We start from the raw sequence: 21,979 nt of genomic DNA, 5'->3' as shown, positions 1-21,979 counted from the left end.
GACTAACCCTAAGCCATGTGGACGTAAGCCATCTGTTGCCTCTTGGCCTCAGGGCCGAGAACTGGTTCCTGCTTCTCTTTCATTTTGCAGTATAGCTGTAGGCTTGAAATCCCTATTCCATGGCTGTGGCAGTCTCTCACAGGCATATTTCATTCCCATATACAATTGCCTAAGTCATCACTAACTCTTGCCTTCTCTCTGCTCTGCAAAACAGGGAATCCAATGACAAAATGTGCTAATGGCCGAGCAAATACCAACAGACAATTCTGCGTGATCTGCCATGCACGGCCTCCCACAAATTCAGGAAGTGCAGGTAAGGTGAACGGCAGGACCAGCTTTAAATCCACGTGTGACAGATGCACTCAACTCCTTGACCAAACTAGCAGTAGTTGGGTTCAGTCTCCCAAGGAAGCAAAGGCCTAGGCTATAACTGGGCCAAAAACTTCTCTAGTTCCAACCTGTTCTCTGAAAACCCACACAGGAACAGGGCGACACGGTGAGCATTGATGCATATGGGCTTAGAAACTGGAACACCAATCATGCGATTAGCACATGAATAGCCGGTGGTTCTTCCAAGACTCATTTATCAAGGAACAAAGAAAGTCGTGGGTACAAGGAGTCTCACGCTTATCTTTTCCATCGCAGGTAATTTGACTATGAGCCAACCACTTTATTCCATATATATGAAAGCCTGAGTGAGCCTTCTTTGAGCTCTCCCTGCTAAGCAGCTGGCTGCACAGCGGTGACCTCCCCTTGAACTGGGACACCTCTCAAGGTTACTCCTTGAGGCTGAGAGACCCCTTACCAACTGCAGACCTTTGGTGAGTGACCGATATTGCACATGACCTTGAATTATAGTGCACTAAGATTTTGTATTGGTAAGTTTGAATCATTATTATATCCTCTGCAGTAAGTAACAGAGTGAACCTTGCCGTCGAACTTTGTTAAGTCTCACTTTTACAACACCTTACTTCAATAAAACCACTTTTGCTGATACCTTCGGCAGTGGTTCTTCAAGCGGTCTAAATGGCCCGTCCACAACACCACCTTCTTTGCACAAGGCTCCAACACATTCAAAAGCCACACACCTGCACACCCATCCCTTGCTCCATTTCAGAGCCGCCTCCTGCATCTGCATTCAGTGTCACCTAATGTAGCTTGTTTCTCTCCTGCCAACAAACCACATGGCAAGGACTTCTGTGGCCCACTTGTCCCCCACTACACAATACGGCACTGAAATGAGGCACACTGGATTTCTCAAGGATTTCTCTGTGTGTCACAAACATGGGGAGGGATGCAATCCAACAAAACCCAGTCATTCCTCTCCTGCAGCAGCAGGACTTGGCCCTGCTCACTTTGTAGCATGAACACAGCTCTCCACACTGTTCTGATTAATCTCATCACTGTTGAAGACTATCTGTCCCCCTGGATCCACCAGGCTTCGGTGCATTTTAATAATTCTTAGCCCCTAAACAGGCAGACTTGCATTCATACGAGTTTCAGAAAACCGAGTTTTGCTAACTCAGCATTGTGAAAGGGCACAGAAAGCATCAACTAACTGTCGCTCTGCATCAGTCATGTCTCTGCTGCAGATGGCAGAGAAGCATGAGTTCTTCTAGTGCACTGTGAACTTTGCTTGCAAATGAAAAGAGAGGGGGGAAAAAAAAAAAGACTAGGAGCAGAGAAATTAGCTAGGAAAAGTCTGATGCCTGTTCTTATGACAAACAGTTCCAGTCCTGTAAACTACAAAAGTAACATTTAAATGTAAATTTAAAAAATGATCAGGTAAAAGGCATTTTAGTTACATGTAATTAGCACCACAGACTGAAGTATACTATTCGCCGTGCAGTAGTCCCTTCCAGCATATAAATCTCCAGGTACATGATGCATTGACAGTAGGAAAGCTTTGCCTATAAGGTTTTTTTCCTGCACTTCTGAACTCCACACTGGCAGGAAATCTCTGTCTCTGGCATGCTTCCAGCTTCATAACCATAATCCCACGTGAGTTCAGTTCCAGCTTTCACATGCCTAAGAAAGTAAAACACTCAGTCAATTTGTTTGAACTAAGTGAAACAGTACTGTGCTTACAATTTGTCACCAACGACTCACATGCAAACCCCAAAATTGTAGGGGGCAGGCAGCATCACACAGGCAGCTTGCTGGGAGAGAACCAAGAGATATAAGGAGTCTCTGGCACACGCATGCTGCTTTGCCTACCAGAGATAGGGAGAGTGCAAATACCCACACCTAGGAGAAAAGACTTTATCAAGCAGTGCGATAGAGTCACAGTCTAAACAACCTGCTCTAACTTCGAGGCAAATTCTGGGAAACAAAAAAATCAAACAAAAAAAAGGAAAAAACATGTAAGTGAATACATCTAAATGAAAACGCAGACAGTTTTGTTATTTTTACTATGTACAGTGCATCATTGAGGTTTGAACAGATCTCTAGATACACTGGTGATGAAGACTATCATCTTTGGTCTGACAAGCTACGTTTTAATGCAATTGCACTCTCTATATGCAGAAAGCCTAAGACTTAGAATTAAATACATGCTCCTCATGAACCAGCCCCTCTGACAGTACACGAAAGAGAAGACGTTTCTAAGGTAGGAAATTCATTGCCCAAAATGAATGCCAAATTAAATACTTGAGACTAAGATGCTGAGGGACAACTGAGGGAAAATACAATAAAATATAAGTATTACAAAGAGGAGAGTAATTGCCTGATATTTCTCACTGGATATGATGTAAGGAACATCCAGTGAATTACCAGGCAGCAGGCTGAGAATAAACGAGGACTTTTCAAACAGCACGTAATTGCAACCTGGGACTTTCTGCCTTAGGATGTTCTGGAGGCCAGAACTGTAAAACAAATAAAAAGGTGACTGGGCAAGTTCATGGAAGATACACAATTAAGCTCAATGATCCGGATGCAGTCCTTAATGTAGAAAAGTTGTAAAAGGGTGATTGCCAGAAAGCAGGAGGGCCAGCCAGGTGAACATTCCTTCCACAATCTTCTTCCCTAAGTGTCTTCTGCTGACTGCTATTACCTCTCTCCACTGGCCTCAGTCCCCACTAATCACTTCTTTACCTAGTACCTAAGCAAGAAAGACCCTAGCTAAAACAAAATCTTTTTTTCTGACATATTTCAAAACATTGTCTTCACAGTTCTTGGAAGCCCTCCTCACAGGGCAATCCACAGCATCCCTGTCAGTATGGACCAGGGTTGCAAGGCTCCACAGAGGATCAGTGTTCCCTGGGGTCGGTTTGTCTGAAATGAATCCTCTCCTCTCTATTTTAAGTTCTCACCTCGTACTCCCGCTGTCACGTGCACCAGCTAGCTTCATCCATACAATTAATCTTTCCCCTCCTGGGTTTATCTGCCGCTTTCTTGTGTCTCACTGGCACCAGCTCTCTGTACCTCCCTTTCTGTCATCCATTAAGGGAAGACCCACATCTTTTGCTTTCAGAGGAAGTTTTTACCTCTGAGTATCCTAGTGCCACCTCCCCAGGACATGGTGGGCTACACAAAGTACTGCTTCTCTTGGTAGCTGCGAGGAGAAGGCCTGGAGCCAGCTTGTTTGGCCCACAAAGTGTCTCAGCCTTAAGACCCTGCAAGGTCCAATCCTGCCCTGTGGGACCCAGATCTGCTGGCCCTTCCTTGAGACACAACACTGGGATCACTGAATCTTGGCTTTCAAAATGAACAGGCCAAGTTAAACCTATTTTTTCACTGAAGAAGATTATCACTGAAATAGATGCATCAAAATTAAGCTTCCTCACTTTACATTTCCGTGCAAATCTGAAAAAATCCTCATTAGTGATAATCAACAGCTGTATTTCTTCAGTCTTTAGTGCACAATAAGAAGTCACCAATAAGAAGGGAGTTTTATGGTTTCAGTAACAAGTGATAGGACAAGAGGAAATGGCCTCAAGCTGCGCCAGGGGAGGTTTAGGTTGGATATCAGGAAAAACTTCTTCACTGGAAGAGTAGTCAGGGACTGGAACAGGCTGCCCAGAGAAGTGGTTGAGTCTCCATCCCTGGAGGTATTTAAAAGATGTGTAGATGTGGTGCTTAGGGACATGGTTTAGTGGTGGACTTGGCAGTGTTAGGTTAATGGTTGGACTTGATGATCTTAAGGGTCTTTTCCAACCTTAACGATTCTATGATTTAAGCATCTGCCCCTCCTTAGCATAATTATTTCCTAATAACTAAGCACTGCTTTTTCCCCTAGTGCCTTGAATGAACAACATTAAACTTCCAAAAATTCACCTGTTTGTGAAGAAAGCCACCCATGGGAAACTTCTGTTGTGAGTCTCTACAAACACGCTCTGTGCAAAGAGATTTGGGCAGCAGCTGTGCTGTAAAACAGAATATTTGAATTAGAAACAGTGAAACACCTTGTCGTTGGCTGAAAAACCTATTTTGTGTCAGATATCTGTCACTAGTAAAGGTAATTTCTTCCTTCCCTTCTCCAGCCCACACAGAATCTCTACTACTCAATGCCATTGCCACTTATTTTTGCAGTAACTATGTCTCTCTAAAGTATTATTTCCATTATATTATGAAAGTACTTTTGCCTAGGAAAACCCAGTTCTTTTATCAAGCTGTTCTCCAGAAATTTATGGTGAGAATTCATCTTTGATTCAGGATGCACCACAAATAATCAGTATGCGACAGATGTATCTCGCTGTCAGCTAGGGGAGCAGTGCTAGGGAGTAAGCAATAGATTAAATGATTGTGTATGTTGGCAAAGAGATATGAGATGTGAAAGGTTGTTCAGGTGCAGGTATGGACACGTGTATGGTCATGGATGCAGAAGAAAGGTTTCAGCAAGACGCACTACTAATCTTAACACCGTATTACCTCTGCAATGAAGAACAGCTTAAACGTATACATGGATTTTGCTGTAAGAGACATATTCATGCCAATGAAGAGAAGTAAGTTACTCGCAGACTACATGCAGACATGTCTATGAAACATTCATCTTAGTTGGGGGTACTTTGTAATTCATTACTATTTCTTGGCAAGTCAAAATTGAGAGACTTATTTAGCAGATATGTACACAGTAGGTTAGACTTTCTGAACCTATGACTGAATGGTAGAGAAATTTCCTACAATATCACAACACTTATCCTAAATCAGCACAGGCTAGAATTTACAGTGGTTGGGGGACAAAAAACGAGGATGGGAGAAGGCTTGTGGTTCAACAAAATGTGCCATTTGCTCCCTGGACCCCCAAAAAGGCTGTTCAAAAATTCAGGAGAAAGATGTCACTCGTTACTGGGGAATATTTCACTCAGGAACCTAGTGGTGCCAAAAACTACAGCTAGTATGCAGCATGCATCATCTTATGGAGGCACTAGCAGCCGGTGTGACCCAACCTGCTGTTCTGTCACTTCAGAGCGCAGGGAGCACCATGCAGACTGCCTTGTCATGCACCTACCACATATGTGGTTCATGTGCAAAAGCCTTCTAGTTTATGCAAATACGCAATTTATTTATTTAAGCTAAGACAACTAAGAGAACACATGCAACTTTTTACTTACGTTAAGAAAACGACCCACATTTCCTTCTTTTGTGGCATCCAGTACATAAATATTTTCTTCATTAGCATTCTTCAGAAGCATCGTCTCACCATCAGCATCCTCACAAAATGCAGCTTGTTTTGACTGCCTGTGATTTCCTTCTTTGCAGTCAGCTTTTAGCGGTACGTTTTTGGATGGCCTCACAACACACGTGTCATCCAGCACACCTGACTTGCCACAATCAATGCCCTGCAGAGACAGACTCTTTCTTTTGCATTCTGCACTGTCCACGTCAGCAGACTCGGTCTGTCCAATTTCCATCGGATGTTCTTCCTTCTGCTGCTGAGTGGATTCTGTCAACGGACACGTAAGTTATTGTTCAACGCCAGTTTAAAGCCAAAGCCTTTCCTTTGTTTGGCCCTGAACTCTTATCCACCCACCCTTCTTTGTTCTGCAAAATGTATGCAGCTTCCTTGCTATTTACAAGTCCGTAACACAACTACTCTTTTCCATGCCTCTCATCAATCCTCCTGCAAATGACTGTATCCTGCTGCAGTGCCTAAAGCACTTGCTCAAGTCTCCTGCGAGTGACCTAGTCTCTCCCTTCTTCTCAAATCCCACTCCAAATTGATTTCTTCCACATAGCATTTTATCATCATTCTCCACCTTAATTCCCGAGAGAATCACAAACTGTAATTAAGACAGAAACAAGATGACGTGCAAATAGCATCAGTTTCACACTGCCTCTTCAGCTTGAGGCCGCCCCACCCCTGCATTACATCCTGTTCCATTTTTGTTGACCAGAACATGTATTGGGTGTGACACAAGAAGATTTGCAAGACTGACTTTCCCACAATTGCACTGTATTTGAGAAGCTGCTGTCAGGACTGTTCAACATGTCCCAAGATCAACTTTGCAGGCAAAAGATTGCCCGGTACCAGTTAATGCACTGTAATATGCAAGGCAGCAATAATTTCTGTACCGCTCAGCTCTCTTAAGACAGCCTAAGTGTTACGCGGACAACATCATTCTACTCCGAGAACAGGCCGGCCCGCATCTGAAGACCACTTTCTACATTTTAAGTCTATCACCTGATGGGGCACAAGTGTGCTAAGAGCGCAGTATTTATAGCTCTGTAAACCTACTTTCGTTTCGTTTCTTTGTTCCACTGGTTAGTTTTCTTTTGCTTGACTGATGAATCTGAGAACTATTATCTTCATCTGAGCTGGCACTGTGCACCAGTGCATCAATTTCCTTTAAACAGAATAAAAGATAATGAAAAGGCTGTGATATATTGTTGCTGTATGGAACTCTGGGTCAACACAGGATAGCAAGTGGGTTTTAGGACTCTAGGGTTGAAGTTTCAAATCTACTGTAATGCATGGCTATGGCTGAGTTTCAAAAGTCCATACATTTACTGCAATGCAACATTTATCTTAATTTCAAATTATCCTTCAGAATAACCTGGAAGGAGCTCCCCACTCAACAAAACATTTAAGTACGTGCTTAAGTCCCAACAATTTCACCAGAATTTAAACGTTTGTGTAAGTTGTAAAAAACACAGTTTCAATAAAATGAACAGAAGTGGCAAGATTTCTCCTCTCCCACCACAAAAAGACTCCAGAATGGACAGCACTGCCGAATGTCAGCATGAAAATCCCACATGCATTTCTTAAATGCAATGAAGAACCCACAGAGTAAGTTTACCCCAGTTTCCCTCCTTTGCACGTATTTGCAAGCAACACTTCACTCCCAGGTCAGATCAAGTTCTCCCAACTGTGCCACTGCATGAGAGAACTGCGTCCAACTCCTGAGATTTTTTTCTCTCCCTGCTATGTCATTCTTTGGGGACACATCACAAAAATATTATCACTCTAACGCCCCAACTCTGCAGTTAGTTACAACAGAGGGTGGAGGGGAAGAATGATTTCTTAAGACTCTCAAGGCTGGAGTGTAAGTGGAGGGTGGAGAAGGGAAGGCTGTGAGAGCAGTGTGTGCTGGTCTCAGGGAACATGTTGAAGGACTGATAATGGAGAAGGGATGGGGTATAGCTTCCAGCACGCCAGCTTAGTTCACAGTGTGACACAATCTCATGAAGAAAGATCATTAGAACTATTTAAATGTATAAGATGAAAAGGTCAAAATTAACATACATATTCAGCACAGTGAAAAATGAATCTAATAAAGCCACTTATTATTATTACCATTTTTAGCTGGTGATTATGAAAAACAACTGCTCTAGTTCCAGGCCTTCTCGCAGTTGCAATACTTAAATTCCTTGGATGAACCCTGTACGGAAAGGTCAAAAGGAAATTATAAAAGACAAAAAGACCCATAAGTAACTCTCACAACACACATTTCTCTAAGAGTCTCTAGTTCATAAAGAACAGACTACATGAGAGCCTACAGTCTGGCCTCGCCCCAAGTTCTGTGACTATTTTGCCTTTAAGAATGGAGGACCTAGGTTAGGTTCTCAATAGTATTTGTAAAAAAACAGTTGCTCATACTTTTTTGAGAGATCAGCAGCTGCTTTTGCATCCTTTCCCAGTTCTCCTGCCGAGAACCAAATTCTCTGTTGTTTTACTATTATTATATCAGATCATCTCAAAATAGAATGCCTACAGAGTTTTGCCTTTTTCCTGCTACCACTTTCAACAGTTTTGACAGTGCAGCTTTCAAATAGGAAAGCAAAGATGTTGCAGGGACAAAGGATAGAGAGGGAGACAGAGAGAGAGACAGTCACAAAAGAACCTCCTTCACATCAGGAGAAGGTTGAGGAAGGATGGGAAGCAGTATCTGGCATATACATTTAAAACATCTAAAAATCACATTCATTTGGATTATGTTCAGAGTGCAGTAGAAAACACCACTTTCAAAACTAATATTAATATCTGTACAATGTCTAGCAACAAGTAACAGCTCTTATTCAAGAAAACTTTCAACCTAAAACATTTATATATGTGTTTTCTTGCCACAAAAACCATCAAGGTACTTCTTTGGGCTACTAACAACAGCAAAAAATGTTACTCTTTAAGGCTTTCTTAAGATTTAAACCCTTTTGTAAATTCAAAAGGTGCAGTAGCCACAAGAACTCGTGACATTATTATGTAATTACATTTTTTGTCCTTTTAATGGCAATCTGTTCGGGTGAATGACATGTCAAGCTTAGCACACTGATGTCTTCTCGAAGGTTTCTCGGATCAGCTGGATTGTCATTTCTTGAGAGGCAGAATAACACAGTCTTTTTGTCTGTCATATTTTTTACACAGCCTATATGCGAAATATTTTCATTCTCAGGAAAGGAAATTTATGAGATTTGAGGTAGCAGTGCAGTAAACGCAACTTTAAAACTGTGCTTCCCTGCAATTTTTAGTAACACCACTTAGTAGAAGTAAACTCTAGCTGATTGCTGACAATTATGTAATTTACAAAGTTAATAATTCATTAGGTTTCCAAGATACTGAAATGCAAGTGAGAATATACTGGCATGTATTTTAAAAAGTTTCCATTTGCAATTTCATGGTGCTTCTCAAAGATCCACAATAATCTTCTAGTATGAAATGAGCAAGAATTTGCAATCATTTCTGAGTAGTACAAAGAAAGTGTTTACAAAGTAGTGTGGCAGAGCAAGGAATAAAGTTTAAGAAAACAAGCTCCCGACTTCCTTCTGAAAAGACTACAGCATGGTTATTTTGAAGTAATTTTATTTTAGGAATCCTGATAGGCAATGAGACCCTGAGTGCGAAATGAAAACAGGACCAGAACTTTTGCATAATTCACTGCAAAAGCAAGGTGTTGTCAGACTCCTGACGGGAAAGGTTAAGACTCCTAGCAGGAAAGGTTATGTTACAAAGAACAAGAGGTTTAGAGACTGGGAGCAAAGGACAGGACGGTTAGTGGCTAATTTGTTATCAAACCCTTCGGTGTCATCAAGTATCTTTAAATCATTTATCTCAAGCACCTTTTATTAATTCTTTCCAATTAGCATAATGATTAATGCCCTGAACAGATCAAGTACACCCAGGAGATGAACTGGATTTCTAGGAAATGCCAAGTGGTACACACGGTAAGTAAAATTAATATAGAGGAAAAATGGTGTCCCACTAAAAGAAATAATCAGGAATTAACAAAAAAGTTGAGAAAAAAACCCCACCACCCTCAGCTGAGGACAGTCAGTTCTACTCTAAGATTTACAAGGGACTTTCTAGAATAGCAGAATATTAGTTTTGTTGTGCTTAAGTTTGCTTTGGTAAACTTACAGGGTTGATTTATTTTCATTATCCACAGTCTGACACAAAGATTCCTGCTTCTTAAGAAGGTCATTTTTGCCAGTCTGCACTAGTTCAATCACAGAGTCTGAATCAGTGTCAAGTTTTCTTTTTTTGAAAAAAAAGCCAAGGCCTCTGTCATTTACAGCACTCTTCTCTTTCAGCTTTTGACCAGCATCTCCCAATATTTGAACTTCAGCTCTGCTCATTAATCTGCCTGGAAAAAAAAGGAAAGATTTTTTTTTTTTTTTAATTGTTTGCTAAGATGGGTCACACTTACTATCGCAGCTCAAATTTACATTAAAAAAATACAAGGACATTATTTGGGAAAGCAAAATATGAATGCATTTATACTGAAGGAAAACTAGCTCTGGCACAGGATGCACAGACCTGCGAAGGAAAAACCAACAGTCTGAGACAGGCTTTGCTCCAGAATGTTTTGATTGTTTGTCTGGCACCACTGCATTCCAGCGTTCTTCAAGGTTCTTCAGCCCGTTTGATCATCTTACAAATTAAGGTTATATTGACTCACTTCTCTTCCAACCCCTATATTTCCCTGTTTGGTTCTCAAAAAAATTCCAGGGCAAAGGCCACAGGAGAGGGAGAATTATGCTATACATCTTCCACAGGTCACTTTCTGTTACCTGAGTAAGTACACACAAATGTCCCCTTGTCGATATCATCTAGGCAGCGGACGCCCCAGCCTTTCTTCTCTGTGTTGAACACTTGCAACCTGACCTGAATGCCATGCTGTACAACTCTGTTCTGACACATCATCTTGTCACACCTGCACAACACACTACACTCATAAATTCTGTCAAGAGGAAGCAAAACAAAACACAATATAAAATAATGCATTACCAAAACAAAGTTGCTATTAATTTCCCTTCTGAGCATTAATAAGGCAGCTGACTGAAAAGATAAAGACTCTGGCTAAAACTGGTTGTGCATCAGTGCTCTGAAGCTCACGACTTTCTTGATTGCTGATTCATCAATTTTAAAAGTCTGTCAGCCACATTATGGTATAAGTAGACAAGAAAAATAAACGCTACCTTTTTATTTTATAGGAGTAAATCACACAGAAGCAGAAATCCCTATGAAGCACCTCATTTGATGCTGGAACAGATTTTAGCAAAGACAACCTGTCTGCCTGGACCTCACTGTAGCTGTCATGAGTTTTAGGATTTAAGTAAATATTTCTAAAAGAATTCACAATTGTGCTATTTTTGGATTTGTTTCTGGGTTCACTGGCAGCTTTAATTCTGCATGCCAACCATAAACTAACATCACACAGCAACAAAGGACTGAAAGGGGCTCCTTAAGCCTCTGGGTTCAGCCCTTGGCTATTGCAGAAAGCTACCTTGCACAATTCCTCTCCTAAACAACTGACGTTACTGACACCTTCCCCAGGCCACATATTGATCCACGGGACCTGAATAAGAGAAAGAGCGAACACTTGCAGCACTGGGACGGCTTTGGAGACTCTTGGAAGAGTCACACATAACCAAGTCTGGCAACAGCAGCTGGCTGATACTTCTTTAGGACTCTGGTCCTACAGAGCAAATGGATGGAGAAGATGTGGCTACTGCTTCCCACTTCTTTGGCTGATATACGCTGTAATGGTCTTGCGACAGACCTCCTTCCCTTGTGGCAGGTTTCCTTTTCCTCTCCCTTCTCCCCGTGGCATGCCTGAACGTACCAGCACATGGGCCAGATATGGCCTGAGCTCCTGGACCAGCTAATACTATGTTACTCTTCACACTCTTCTTGGACCTGGAACTAAGCTGTGAAAATTGTAATATCCGCAGTACAGAAGTGTTTTTCCCTCTCCTACTACTCAAGTCACATTAATTATTTGTTATCATCCTGATCTGTCACTAAAATTGTGACAAAAATGGAAGGTTTCAGTAATCCAGAAACTGTAATTATTTTAGTCCTGTAGCACTTACACTACAGGAGTCAAATAAGAGCATACAAATAAAATAACAGTTAATAAGTTCTGTCTTTCTTACCCACTAGGAACAGGTCCCTCCAGTCTTTTGTAACTGTATCCACGGGATGTTTTACTACTTGAAGACAGAGAAATTTTACTACAGCCTCTTGCAGTTAGCTGTAGGCATGCACATTTTGACCTAGAAGATAACAGTAAAACATCTCAGAATGTATTTGGGGCAGCGTAAATCAAACATAAACCTAGATAATTTAAAATGTACTTGACTATACACACACATACACACTTTTATGTATACCTATTTCCGCCCCCCCCAACACTTTTACTCCACAAGGCCATTTCAGGTACCCTACCCTTCTCTTTGTCTCTTGCCTGGTTATTTGTGCTTTACAATAATCATGTTCTCTCCACCCCAACCCCATTCTTTTGCCAAGCTCTGTAAAAGGCACATGTCAACAGCTGAAGTACAACAGAAATGTATTATAAACAAGACACTGTCAAATGGATTGAATGAAGGAATAAAAATCACCTATTCTGGCAGAGCATCCCAGCCTGTTAGCCACTACGTCGTTACCTTCCTCCCACCCTAGCCCCCGGGAACTGAAGAGTTTGACACTGCAGATTGGAGACCTCAAGCAATAATGCTGGTCTTCACCATCTTCTGTCATGACAACTCCAAAGACCCACAGCGGCTGTGCAAACTGCAATGGACCAAATCCTGAACCCCAAAACCGCACATCAAAAGCATCTCAACTCTTGGGGAAGTTCACTGCAAAGAGGCAGCATGCTATGTGCTTGCTGTTCCCCACCGCTCAACTGAAACTAAATAACTTTAATTACTGAAGCTTCACTATACCAGGATGTGATTTCAAGCTTTTGTTGGGTCACGGGCAATTACACTGCACACCAGCACATGCAACTGCCCTAGCTATCAATAATACAAAATGGATTCAAAACCAAGTAACACCTACAGGTAGAGATCAGGTCAAAGGCAAACACCCTTCAAGAAAGCAAGACAAAATCATCACCAAACTTGCATACGTTAACAGTGGCAGGTTCCCACAGAGTAATATGTAGCCCAGAGTTACCGGTCTTTAGAAAAAGACAGTGGTGAGCAACACCATTGGAACTGCTCAGAACATAAATGTGTTCTGTGACCACAGAGTTTCATAGTTTCTGTTTAGACAAGGGGAAGGATGGGATGTAGAGGTTGTGAACAGGGAGGTTTCTTCCTCTGCCCTCAGTAACCTCCCAAGTCCCAAATGATCTGATCTCTTCAGGCTGTCCCATCCCATCTCCAGGATACCATCCCACAGCAGGAGCTGCAGCAGAAGTTGTCATGCAGGATCCTTCCCTGCCTGCCAGGAAAATGAGCCTTCCTCTGCTGGCACAAGAGTCTCCCTTCCCCACTCAAAATTTCCCAAAGCTGAGAGATCTGCTTGCCAGCTCCACTTGGAGAAGAAGCACTGCCAGTTTGGGAAGAAAGGGAAAGGAACACAATAATCCACCTGTTGATCGCTTCCTTCCCTACAACAGAGGCTGGATGGGTAGGAACACCCAAGTTCTGGAGAAGACAAAGACACAGTGGTGTCAGAGGAGGACACAAGACAACGACCACAGATATTCCAGCAGTGCTGGTCCTTCGTTATTTGGCACTGTTTGGTGCTGCGCACCTTCACAGTTACACCACCACCCTACTATTGAGGCATTGCGCGTCACTTGTCTGGAATTAGATTTTTCTACCTACCTATCAATGCAGCCATCTGTGCAGTCACATGAATCAACAAATATGCTGGAGAAATTGTTGAGATAATATCCACGCGGCCACGATGCCCTCCGATACTTGAAATAAGGTAATCTTGCGCGGTCAAGATCATTACAGAAGGAGACGGGCACAGACTCGGCTCCATTGCTAATATCAAAATCAAACACGAGGGGTTCGGGATTTACAGTGTTCCTGCCCAACAGTACGTATGTGTTGAAGGAGAAGTGATCAACAAATAAGAAATTGCACTCAGTTTCAAATAGGTAATTTTGCACATCTTGGAAGCTTCTCAGACTTCGGCCACAAGGAGCTTTATAATTCACATCCAGTGTTTTTGAAAGGCAGTCTGCTTTTGCATGGCGTCTTTGAAAGTGAAACAGGATTGGTATCTTAAGAGGATTTTCACCCTTGTAGGAGCCCGCTGCTCTGTTGGCAAGACATGCACTAGAGCACTTGTGGTTCTGATACTGCAGGTTTAAAGGTAAATCTTGAATTTTACTAGATGCTTCTTTACTCCCTGAACCTGTTTTCTCCATCTCCTCCTGTTTGCTATTTGGAATAAAAAAGAAAAAAAAAGAAAAAAGAGCAGCAGCTTAGACAACCAGTAAAACGCTCAGGTTTTTAGTGGTTCAATGTTATTAACATGGGGAAGAAACAGCCCATTGCTAGAAGTTCAAGGGTTTCACTGAATCACTGTTTGCATTGTGTTACTGTCCTAACGTCATATGAAGACATGTTCAGTGGCATTCAAAAAACAAACAAACAAAAAAGGCAACAGCTTCTTCCTAGAAAGAACTTACATACTAAAACACAGAAAGGACATTAAAAAAAAAAAAAAAAGGAAAGAAAGGAATGATATCTTTACCCCCATCTTCCAAATCAGTATCTGAGGGTAAATACAGAGAGACTAAGTCATGTGCCTGACAATCTGCACAGTCTGTGAAAGCCTGAGAACTAACCCTGATAATCCTGGCAATACTTATGGATCTTTATTCACAACCAAATGCCCTGTTTTATTCTGCAATGTTCTCACGTGGTAAATTAGACAAGTCTACTCAAAACCTCAGGTTTTGCATGTAGGGCAAGGTAAAAATATTTTCACTTTGAAAATTGTCAGGATTCAAAACTGGGTTTAAAACTTTGAATTTAGAAATAGAAGAGAGGGTTTAAAATCTCTCAAATGCACTAATGAATATGCCAAATAAGGAACTGGAATAAGCTATTACATGCACTGACCTGTGAGAACCTTCTACAGAGTTTGCAGTGTTCCCATTTGTAAGAAGACGCTGCAGTTTGGGTTTGGTTTCCTGTATGCCATCTCCGTCAAACACATCACTTACTGAAAAAATTTGAACGCAAGCAAAAACTTCAGCAATCCACATTTCAATTTATAATCAAACTTACTTTAGTTACTAAAGAGATAATTGCCAAAATACATTAAAAACAACGCATTGCTATGAACTACAGCTAACAAAGAGTATGCTAGCAAGTGCCCTACTAAAAAACCAAGCTGCTTTTTATAACTGTTAAAAAAGTCATGTGTTTGTGTGTAGGTGTGCAAGTGACTGACTAGCTGACACACAACACACACTGTCACGCTTTCTCTCCTGCTCCTCCTCTCCCTCCCTCTCTCTCTCTCTTTCCCTTTCCCCAAAGGGGAAAAACTTAGGTGTGCATTGACGAACTTGAGGCAGAAATGCCCCTTTTCACAGACCATCAGGTGATTTGCACATTACAATCTTCCATGTAGCTTTCAAAGTGCATTGAGACACGACACATATGAAACACACATACAGATTTCTCTTCGTTATTTGAGGTAAAAGGATGCCAGGGTATGACAGCGAGTGGAGCCATGCTGCGGAGGGTTGACCCTGGCTGGACGCCAGGCGCCCACCAGAGCCGCTCTATCACTCCCCCTCCTCAGCTGGACAGGGGAGAGGAAATATAACGAAAGGCTCGTGAGTCGAGATAAGGACAGTTTCATCAAAGCAGAAGCAAAGGTCATGCGCAGGAAAGCAAAAGGAAAACAAAAAGATTTTATTCTCTACTTCCCATCAGCAGCAATGTTCAGCCACCCCCCAGAAAGGAGGGCCCCAGCATGCCTAGCAGTTGCTCCGGAGGACAAACGCCGTAAAACCATGAATGCCCCCACTCCTCCTGCTTTCTCCCAGCTTTTATTACTGAGCGGACGTCATATGGTATGGAATATCCCTTTGGTCAATCTGGCACAAGATGACTCTGCTTGCAGCCAGCTCGGGTTCATCAGGGCTTACTAGCTCAAACTCTCTTCGCTTGGTACAAGCCATATACACATACACACAAACCACAAAAGTACAGATCCAGGTGAGAGTCCACAGTCCAGTACCTGAGGACACTAATAATTATGTTTTTTCCCTTGTAATGCTAACAGGTTTCTCAGATCCATTTTATTGATTTCAACAAAGGGAAATAAGGTCCTGGTGAGTAAAACAAGACAAATTAAATACATATACCAAATAAATACAATTGACATGCACGTACCATTTGTCAAGGTTAAGAGATCACCTAGATTAGCTTCATTCACCAGTGCCCAAGCCTGCCAGCATTCTATGGCAAAACCCAAAACAAAACAGATATGAAGTGTCATTTAAGTAATGATAATAGGGACAATGATAATAGGGACTACTAAAAGGGGAAACAAAGTGTAAGGCCTCCAGAGACACTTGTTTCCTCAGTATGCTAATCTAGAGCATTGCAAGATTCATACTATTAGAAACCTTTTTCACCAGTCCTTAATAGACACATCTACAAATTACAATAAAATTACAGCTCATGCTAGTAGTTGTGAATCAGCACGAAACATCCTCCAGCTTTTGGAAAGCTGCTGGAATGTTTCCAAACACACACAAACCAGTAACCTCCAGTAGCAGTAATATACACAAACACAATTTAGTGTAAGTTGCTCTCTTTACTTTGTCATCAGACTAGTCATCTTCCAGCTAAGAAGGGCTGGATCTTGGCAGACCAAATTAATGCTACTCCTAAAATGGTGGAAATGGCCTTCAGATAGTAAGAACACAAAGGAGAGACCAGTTCTGTCTCAACCTCTTACCACATGCAATAAATACTACAAGGTGTCAGACAAATGTCAGAAAAATCCATGCTAATACTTTAGTTTGAAATCTTTACAGAACAAAGCACAGAAAAATTCAAATTTAACTACGTCACAGATTCATTGTGTCATCTGGGGATTCAAATTCAACTTTTACCTATGCACTGCTGTAATATTTTGTCATAAAAATCAAGATGTGGGAGCTCAAGTACACAAAAAATTGTGCTACCAATTTAGAGCAAGCAGTACAATGCAGAGTGTGTGGCTATACCAGTTTAAAAGCATCTTACACTGCTGTACATTTTCTTGCACAAAAAAAGCAATAAGATCCATAGACTTCATTTACATGGGTGACTTAATAAAAAAAAGTAATCTTTCTGAATTAAATAAACCAGTAAAAAGAAACCTGTGTACTGCTCCAGGCTTATCAGACTTCTGATTTTGATGTAGATAAAGGGAACTTATTTCCATGAAAATCAGGAACAATCTTAAATGCATTGCTGTCACATTTTTCTACTAATGTTTCAAGTTATAACGGTGTCTCTGACATGAAATAATACTTATATGATTATAATCGCACCCCAAAACCATTCAGTTCTCTGAGATCAGCTTGAAAGGCTAAAACTTCTGACGATGAACAAAACACAAGGCACTGCAGATATTTCATTACTTCTCAAGAATAAACATTTCAGTTCCATGTGCTTAAGAGCCACACAGTGTTTGAAAAAGTATGCAGGCAAAACGAGAAAATGGCAAAATGCACCTTTTTTTTTAAAAAAAGCAGATATATTTTAAAAGTGCTTAAAAATGCCAACTACTAAAGTAATTTAAATTCAGAGGTATCTGAATTGTGGCAGATATCACACAGCCCTACACAAAGCAGGCCACAGCTCCCCTGCAGTCCAGCTTAACCATTACAAGGATTTCAAACCTTGGTTTGTGGCAGTTCCATTCTTGATCTTTTGCTTTAGCAACAGCAGCACATTTTGCACCTGCTCAAATATGACGTCCACTCTTCTACCTCCCAGTTGTGTCCAAAATGTCTTCAAATCACCTGAAATGCAAATTTCCATTTATAAGTCTGTACAGCTCCCAAGAAGTCTAAAAATACAAGTAGCTCCTAGTGGACTTTTCAGAGACTCCCTCTCATTTCATTGGGAGGCACTTCTGAAAAACCAGCAAGGCCAGCTGTCTTCTTTTGCAGGCTTTAACCTTCAGAAGTCTATTCCTAAGTCTAATCATGAAAGTGAAACAGAAGTCAAGTGACGAACTGGAGTGGCTTCTGATGGTCCCTGATGCTCCCTTCAAGTAACTTTTCTAGCATGTCTACAAAGGGTGCTGTGGAAGCCTTCCTCCGAACACTAGCAAATTAGTCCCATTATAAATTTATCACCACTGAAACTCATAGAAGTGACACAGGAGAATATTTTCAACTGAATGAACTGAACATATTGTTAAACAAAAGACATTTGGAAATTTTTTTATAGCTGTAACCTCCCTTAGCTACACAAGCTGACTACCCTGTCCCATCAATATTTTTGGTATGTTTTCTAGGGAAAAAAATGTTCAAAATATTTTCAGATAAAAGCAGTTTGATAAATTTTGTTCACCATGTGGTATCATTTGCAATAATTAATACATCCCTTATATCATGCCTCTTTCCTCCACTAGAAATATTTATAAAGAACATTTTGTTTAAAGAAATGTTTTTTAAGCTACTCTTCTCTTCCAAGTGTATGTACCTTTGAGGTACTAAGCCCATTCATGAAAGCTCTTGTTAAAACATTAGCAGTGCATCTTTGGCAAGGACTCTGGTGAGGGAATATGGTTCAGTGTTGTCAACAGACGATGCCAGAAAAGAGAACAGGCTCTCTCTCATGGTTAATGCTTCTCTTCTTCAATGATCAAGCACAAAAGAATAAGTAAATCTGTTTTCCTAACTCTATTTCTAGAAGCAGAGTCCACTGTCACCATACTAGGTTTACATTCCACTTTCAGACAGTCAATCTTGCTTGGCAAATGTATAATAAGAAATAAGTATATTTAATATCTGTGTTTAAAAATACACATTCAGAAATTCTAGTAAGAAGCTCCACCGCTACAGATTAAAACTGCTGTCGTTATTTCTTATCTGTTCTCAGATATTTCAAGACATTTACTAAGTCTGGATATCACTGGTGGATAAATTACTTCAGAGGATGGGTGACAGAACACAGTTTTTTAATTTCTGGGTCATCAGTTATCATCTTGTGTAGGCCAAAAGGAAATAAAACATATACTACTATGTGTAGTGCTCAAACCACTCACTCATCTTGGAAATGCTTCCCCAGTTCTCATGCTGGAGTGCCCCAAAACTCCAGCAGCAAAAACTTGGTTTTGCACAGAGAAGCAAAGATTGCCTATGAAGTTCATAGTATAATTTTTGTTTCAAAAAAGACAGATGTCCACATCACTAATCTCCTCTCCGATGTTAATGCTGCTATTATCAACCCCAGCCATGAGGACAGGGAATGAACAGACACAGGATGCATCTACCTTGTCAGCATTCAAAATGATCTCACCAGCTGGTGACTCAGGGTGTGGACTGGCATCTAGTGGCAATAGTTCTAAACCTGGCTGAGGCCATGACCTCTGGAGGTATTTTCTTTTCCCTTTATAGGATCCTTGTGGCCATATACCTCTTTTTTCAGCATTGTGCAGGGGAATGATGCTAGAGCAAGAAACAAGCAGCCAAGGCCAGGGCTACTTATACCAGCTACCGGAAAAAATACTTTGGTGCATGTTTCCTATAAAGGACCTGTAGTGCTGCTGACTAACATCTTACACACACACCATAAAAGGCAAAACGATTGTCTTCCAGTTATCATTTTCACACCAGAAGTGGTGCCAAATATATACTACTTTCCCCTTTCCCTCCATAAATCCAAATTATACTACCTTCAATCCTCTCCTCCCTGGAACTGGTAAGGTTCTCCACTTCAAAGCAGTCACACAGCACTGCAAGAGATACAGAATGGACAAGTAAGAAAGAGATCAGGTGAGAAATTAAAATGGTTGTAGCTACTTAGTTTTACAAAATTTATACAAGTAAATACTATAGCAGTTATCAGGTGGAGCACTGTGTGAGAACGTATTGTGGTGAAAGTCATTCCACTTTCGAACAGTCATCCCATGTCTTGTCATGACCTAGCTGAAGAACATTCAAATGAAATAAGCTGTATGAGGAAATTTTTTTTACATGGGTCATTTCTTATCCCTCAAGCATGAGGCTGTTATGAGATGACCCATACTTTCCAGCATATTCAGCTGAGCCTACGTAATTCCTACTTCCTATTAGAATCATAGAATCGTTTAGTTTGGAAAAGACCTTTAAGATCATCGAGTCCAACCGTTAACCTAGCACTGCCAAGTCCACCGCTAAACCATGTCCCTAAGCGCCACACCCACCCATCTTTTAAATACCTCCAGGGATGGGGACTCAGCCACCTCCCTGGGCAGCCTGGTCCAGGGCTTGACAACCCTTTCGGTGAAGAAATTTTTCCTAATATCCAATCTAAACCTCCCCTGGCACAGCTTGAAGCCATTTCCTCTTGTCCTGTCACTTGTTACTTGGGAGAAGAGACTGACCCCCACCTGGCTACAACCTCCTTTCAGGTAGTTGCAGAGAGCAATAAGGTCTCCCCTCAGCCTCCTCTTCTCCAGACTAAACAACCCCAGTTCCTTCAGCCGCTCCTCGTAAGACTTGTGCTCTAGACCCTTCACCAACTTCGCTGCCCTCCTTTGGACACGCTCCAGCACCTCGATGTCCTTCTTGGAGTGAGGGGCCCAAAACTGAACACAGTACTCGAGGTGCGGCCTCACCAATGCTGAGTACAGGGGGATGACCACTTCCCTGGTCCTGCTGGCCACACTAGTTCTGATACAAGCCAGGATGCTATTGGCGCTCTTGGCCACCTGGGCACACTGCTGGCTCATATTCAGCTGGCTGTTGACCAACACCCCCAGGTCCTTTTCTGCCAGGCAGCTCTCCAGCCGCTCCTCCCCCAGCCTGTGGCGTTGCATGGGGTTGTTGTGACCCAAGTGCAGGACCCGGCACTTGGCCTTGTTGAATCTCATACAGTTGGCCCCAGTTCAATGATCCAGCCTGTCCAGGTCCCTCTGCAGGGCCTTCCTACCCTCCAGCAGATCGACACTCCCACCCAACTTGGTGTCGTCTGCAAACTTACTGAGGGTGCACTCAATCCCCTCACCCAGATCATCACTAAAGATATGAAACAGAACTGGCCACAGTACTGTGCCCTGGGGAACACCACTTGTGACCAGCCACCAACTGGATTTAACTCCATTCACCACAACTCTTTGGGCCTGGCCATCCAACCTTTTTTTTCACTCAGCAAAGAGTACACCCATCCAAGCCACGAGCAGCCAGTTTTTACAGAAGAATGCTGTGGGAAATGGTTTCAAAGGCCTTACTAAATTCTAGGTAGACAATATCCACAACCTTTCCCTCATGCACTAAGTGGGCCACCTTGTCACAGAAGGAGATCAGCTTAGTCAAGCAGGACCCGCCTTTCATGAACCCATGCTGACTGGGCCTGATCCCCTGGTTGTCCCGTATGTGCCACACGATGGCACTCGGGATGATCTGCTCCAGGACCCTCCCCAGCACCGAGGTCAGGCTGACAGGCCTGTAGTTCCCCAGATCCTCCATCTGACCCTTCTTGTAGATGGGCGTCACATTTGCTAACCTCCAGTCAACTGGGACCTCCCCGGTTAGCCAGGACTAGGTGAGGGGAGGTACTCACCAGACAGGTGAGCACTTCCACCAGCTCCCTCAGAACCCTTGGGTGGATCCCATCCGGCCCCATAGACTTGTGTGTGTCTACGTGGTGTAGCAGGTCGCTGGCCATTCCCCCTTGGATTATGAGGGCTTCATTCTGTTCCCCATCCCTGTCTTCCAGCTCAGGGGCTGGGTACCCCGAGAACAACTGGTCTGACTGCTAAAGACTGAGGCACAGAAGTCATTAAGTACCTCAGCCTGTTCCTCATCCTTTGTCATTATGTTTCCCCCCACATCCAATAAAGGATGGAGATTCTCCTTAGCCCTCCTTTTGTTGCTAATGTATTTATAGAAACATTTTTTATTGTCTTTTACAGCAGTAGCCAGATTAAGTCCTAGTTGGGCTTTGGCCCTTCTAATTTTCTCCCTACAAAACCTCATGACATTCTTGTAGTCCTCCTGAGTTGCTTGCCCCTTCTTCCAAACTTCATAAACTCTCCTTTTTTTCCTGAGTTCCAGCCAAAGCTCTCCGTTCAGCCAGGGTGGTCTTCTCCCCTGCCACCTTGTCTTTTGGCACATGGCTACAGCCTGCT

General features: G+C 42.2%; 1 protein-coding gene across 5 annotated transcripts in view; it reads right to left on the bottom strand.

Annotated features, from left to right (window-relative positions):
* SETDB2 (SET domain bifurcated histone lysine methyltransferase 2) overlaps positions 1–21,979 on the bottom strand; it is a 30,525-nt gene that overhangs the window by 6,569 nt on the left and 1,977 nt on the right. For 2 of the 5 annotated variants that reach the window (XM_087756605.1, XM_087756604.1), the window contains exons 3-15: positions 19,544–19,603; positions 17,538–17,660; positions 16,036–16,101; positions 14,752–14,854; positions 13,498–14,064; positions 11,812–11,931; positions 10,444–10,613; positions 9,791–10,016; positions 7,736–7,820; positions 6,677–6,785; positions 5,553–5,884; positions 4,276–4,364; positions 1,793–2,028 (exon numbers count right to left, since the gene is read on the bottom strand). In XM_087756605.1, coding sequence (XP_087612731.1) covers positions 1,911–2,028; positions 4,276–4,364; positions 5,553–5,884; positions 6,677–6,785; positions 7,736–7,820; positions 9,791–10,016; positions 10,444–10,613; positions 11,812–11,931; positions 13,498–14,064; positions 14,752–14,854; positions 16,036–16,101; positions 17,538–17,660; positions 19,544–19,603 — 2,168 coding nt within the window. In that variant the 3' untranslated portion in view covers positions 1,793–1,910. Of the gene's footprint in view, positions 1–1,792; positions 2,029–4,275; positions 4,365–5,552; positions 5,885–6,676; positions 6,786–7,735; positions 7,821–9,790; positions 10,017–10,443; positions 10,614–11,811; positions 11,932–13,497; positions 14,065–14,751; positions 14,855–16,035; positions 16,102–17,537; positions 17,661–19,543; positions 19,604–21,979 lie in introns of those variants that run through there. The other 3 variants (XR_015704604.1, XM_087756606.1, XM_087756607.1) reach the window with 3 other exon arrangements.

Source organism: Nipponia nippon, unplaced genomic scaffold (genome assembly GCF_047370975.1).
Source record: "Nipponia nippon isolate SJK-2023a ecotype South Korea unplaced genomic scaffold, ASM4737097v1 scaffold_2, whole genome shotgun sequence".
In the NCBI taxonomy this organism is placed as follows: domain Eukaryota; kingdom Metazoa; phylum Chordata; class Aves; order Pelecaniformes; family Threskiornithidae; genus Nipponia; species Nipponia nippon.
This window is presented reverse-complemented; position numbering and strand designations above follow the sequence as displayed.